The sequence below is a fragment of the Notothenia rossii genome, assembly GCF_949606895.1.
Source record: "Notothenia rossii genome assembly, chromosome: 7".
NCBI classification, from domain to species: domain Eukaryota; kingdom Metazoa; phylum Chordata; class Actinopteri; order Perciformes; family Nototheniidae; genus Notothenia; species Notothenia rossii.
Genome location: NC_136905.1, coordinates 70344053 through 70347099, shown reverse-complemented (window position 1 = coordinate 70347099; position 3047 = coordinate 70344053). Strand labels below are relative to the sequence as shown.

General features: G+C 46.1%; 1 protein-coding gene across 1 annotated transcript in view; it reads left to right on the top strand.

Moving 5' to 3' along the window:
* The first annotated feature begins 1389 nt into the window (after positions 1 to 1389).
* The window catches only part of bahd1 (bromo adjacent homology domain containing 1), a 13123-nt gene continuing 11465 nt past the window's right edge, over positions 1390 to 3047 (top strand). The window contains 1 exon segment of the mRNA XM_079641182.1: positions 1390 to 3042. Within this exon segment, the coding sequence (XP_079497308.1) occupies positions 1466 to 3042 (1577 nt within the window). The 5' untranslated portion in view covers positions 1390 to 1465.

The following is a 3047-nucleotide window of genomic DNA, read 5'->3' as shown; positions in this document are numbered from 1 at the left end:
TTTAAAGGTTTTCTCCTAAGGGAGGACATCTTTTTTTGTGTTGCAAGAGCAGGAAGACAAGTGTGCATTACAGAGGATCGTAAAGCTTAATACGCGACTTCTACTATAAAGTTGCTGGAGGTGCTTTGATGTGCTCTGTACCAGCCTGTTGACATGGAAACTGAAGAGGCTTTTGTGCTACAAGTGTTTCCTCCGCCACTTTTGGTGAAATAAGTATCAATTCATGAGTCATTTGATCATACTGTTTGTTTTTGTGTCTCCAAATGTTGAAGAGTGGCAATACCTCGCAGTTATTTCAAAGCATTCGCTGGCCTTTTTTTACCTCTTAGAAATTGAAACATTCCCTTTGTCAATGTGAAACAGTCTTTGATATATTTAACTTAATTATTTCTTACTATTGGGTAAGCCACAGTGCCAGTCACAGAGTTCAGCTACAGGCTGTGGCATGGAGATCACTTCTAAAAGCATCCATCATATCAAACATTAAATGCATCACCTAAATCATCTGTTTCTGCGTTGCGCTTCTCTGTGTTCGCCCTGAGTGGGTAAATGCCTGTAATATTGAGCTCCTGCTGGATTGTGTGAGTCATTAAAGTGCTTCAACATGGGTTCAAGGACCCAAATATGGTCTTTATTGATACACAGGCGAAAAGGCAATCGTTTTTTTTTTTTTTAGTATTTAATTTGGCTGCAATCCTTATTCCAAAGGTGCAGGTGATACAGATTAAATAATGATTACACGATGAGGAGGGCTGCCTCCTCTCTGTCAGTCAGACAACTAATTGACTATCGTAGTCTTTGATTTCTTTCATCGTTTGTTATGCTTCTTTGTGAAGCTTATTTCCAAGAAAGCCAAACAAGATGAAGTGCTTTTGCATGATTATTCGTGGAGAAACTCAGCTTTACAGATTTGTCGATTAAATGATCTAATCCATTGGTCAACATAAAAACATGATCTAGAAAAAAATAGCTTTTGTCCATGACTCAATAAAGAATATCTTTAGAGCAAAAAAAAAGAGCAATTCTTAAAATGAGACGGGGCTTACAAATGGGAAAGAGGTTTGAGTACATACAGCCTCAGGCATTACGTTACATAATGTTCTCTTTATCTCAGTTTCTCTTCCATCTCGTGTGTGCACTGGATTTGCATGTCAAGGAGAAAGGTTGTCTAAGTGGTCATATTCTCTGGGGTACTGCATATTGACAGCAAACTAAGTAAAACCGGTTGTTAAATAATGCATCAAAAGATCCTGTCTGTTACATTAAGTCACTTGCAAAGTCTCTTGTCTTTGTGGGGCTTAAGCTTTACAGTTAAATGTCTGATCTGTGTCTCCCCAGAGAGTGTATGGACCCAGGTGATTGTCCATGAGGATGCTCGCTGCAGGCTCTCTTTGAGCTAAAACCCTCCATCGTAGGACTTGTGAATGAAGAGGAAGCGGCTGCTCTGCCTCTGGACGCTGAGACCATGGTGAAAGCTCAGGCTGTGAAATGTGGAAAGCCCCGGAAAGAGAAGGAAAGCAAGGAGAAAGGCGTCGGCTTGAAAAAAGGGAAAGACAGAAAGGATGAGTTGAGCGATAGAAAAAAGAAGCATAAGAAAGAGCCACATCGACATAGGAGGAAGAAGAAGACACTGGCAGTCGGTGACAAGGATGCACTGGACTGCTGCGTCCTGCTCACCCGTCTGGAGGAGAAAGGGGCTGTGGGTAAAGGAAAGGATGCACCAAAAGATGGAAAGCAAAAGAGGGTAAAAGTAAAGAAAAAGCTGCATTCCAGCTCCAGTCAAAGAAGGACCAAATCTGGATTAAAGAAAACGTCCACAGCCGATCAGCAAGCACTGGAACCAAAAATCGACCAATCTGACGCCTTACCCATGTTTCCCGCCCCCTTCTTCGAGCCTCGCCAGCGGAGAATGGCGTCTCTCAATGCTGAGGCTGTCAACAGCTTGCTGCTCTACAGAAACAACTCTCATGCGTCAAATCTCACAAAGAAACGACAGCCTTCTAATGAAGACAAAGCTAAAGATAGTCTTGCTAAAACTGAACATAAAGGTCTTAAAACCAAAAAGGTTTCCCCAGGAGGGAAAGCAGACCCTAAAGAGAGACCTAAAAAACAGAGGCGGTCAAAGGTGGAGGCTCAGAACATCGACTGGTTGGCTTTGTTTGCGCCAACGCCTCGGCGTCAGGCGGGCCTCACTGCTGCAACGCTGCTCAAACTCACCAGTTCCACGTATGGAACCAAGCGGCAGAAGAAGACAGAGTCCAAGCCAGTGAGTGGGAGCCAAGCAGCAGCTACGACTCAGGATGATATAAGTAAACCAGTGTGTGGAGAAACAACACTGACCAAAAGAACAACAAATCCCAAACATGATGACCAACTAAAGCACATAAAACAGGGTACAGAGGATCCGGTGCATTCCCAGCCAGACTCCCAGGGCTGCTGTAGTTTGTGTAAAATCGCAGATCCAGAGTGGAAGGGCAGCACAGGAGGACGGGAGTATCTTAAACATGAGCTCCAGCGTGGCTCTTCTCTGGGATTCTCCGTGAAAACAATCAAAGAGGAACAGGTGGAGTCTGAGGTGTCTTCATGCTACTGCTGCTCCCAGGAGAGGTGTGTGGAGTACTGCCACCGACTGGCCCTCTTCCTGGACGACAAGACCTTCAAGGAACCAGAGGACGGCTCGCTATCAGAGGTGTTCCACCACCACCATCACCACCACCATCATCACCACCACCATCTTCAGTCTCCTCACACTGTAACCCACCCAGCGCCCATAACCATCAGCCCGCACACGTACACCTGCTATCCCGGCTACTACGTCCACTTCAGCCATCAGGACTCCTCACAGTCTCCCATATCGTCCCCGGCTTTGTGCTCCAAGAGCGGCAAGAGGCCCAAGCTGCTCCCCAGCAAGGGTCCACAGCCCTCAGGGATCACCCACCCAGTGTACTGCTGCTCCTCGGTGGAGGCGTGTTACGGAGAGCCCTGCAGGCTCAACGGCTACTCCACCTACACCAATGTGATTCCAGCCATCGCCAGAGGAGGGTGCT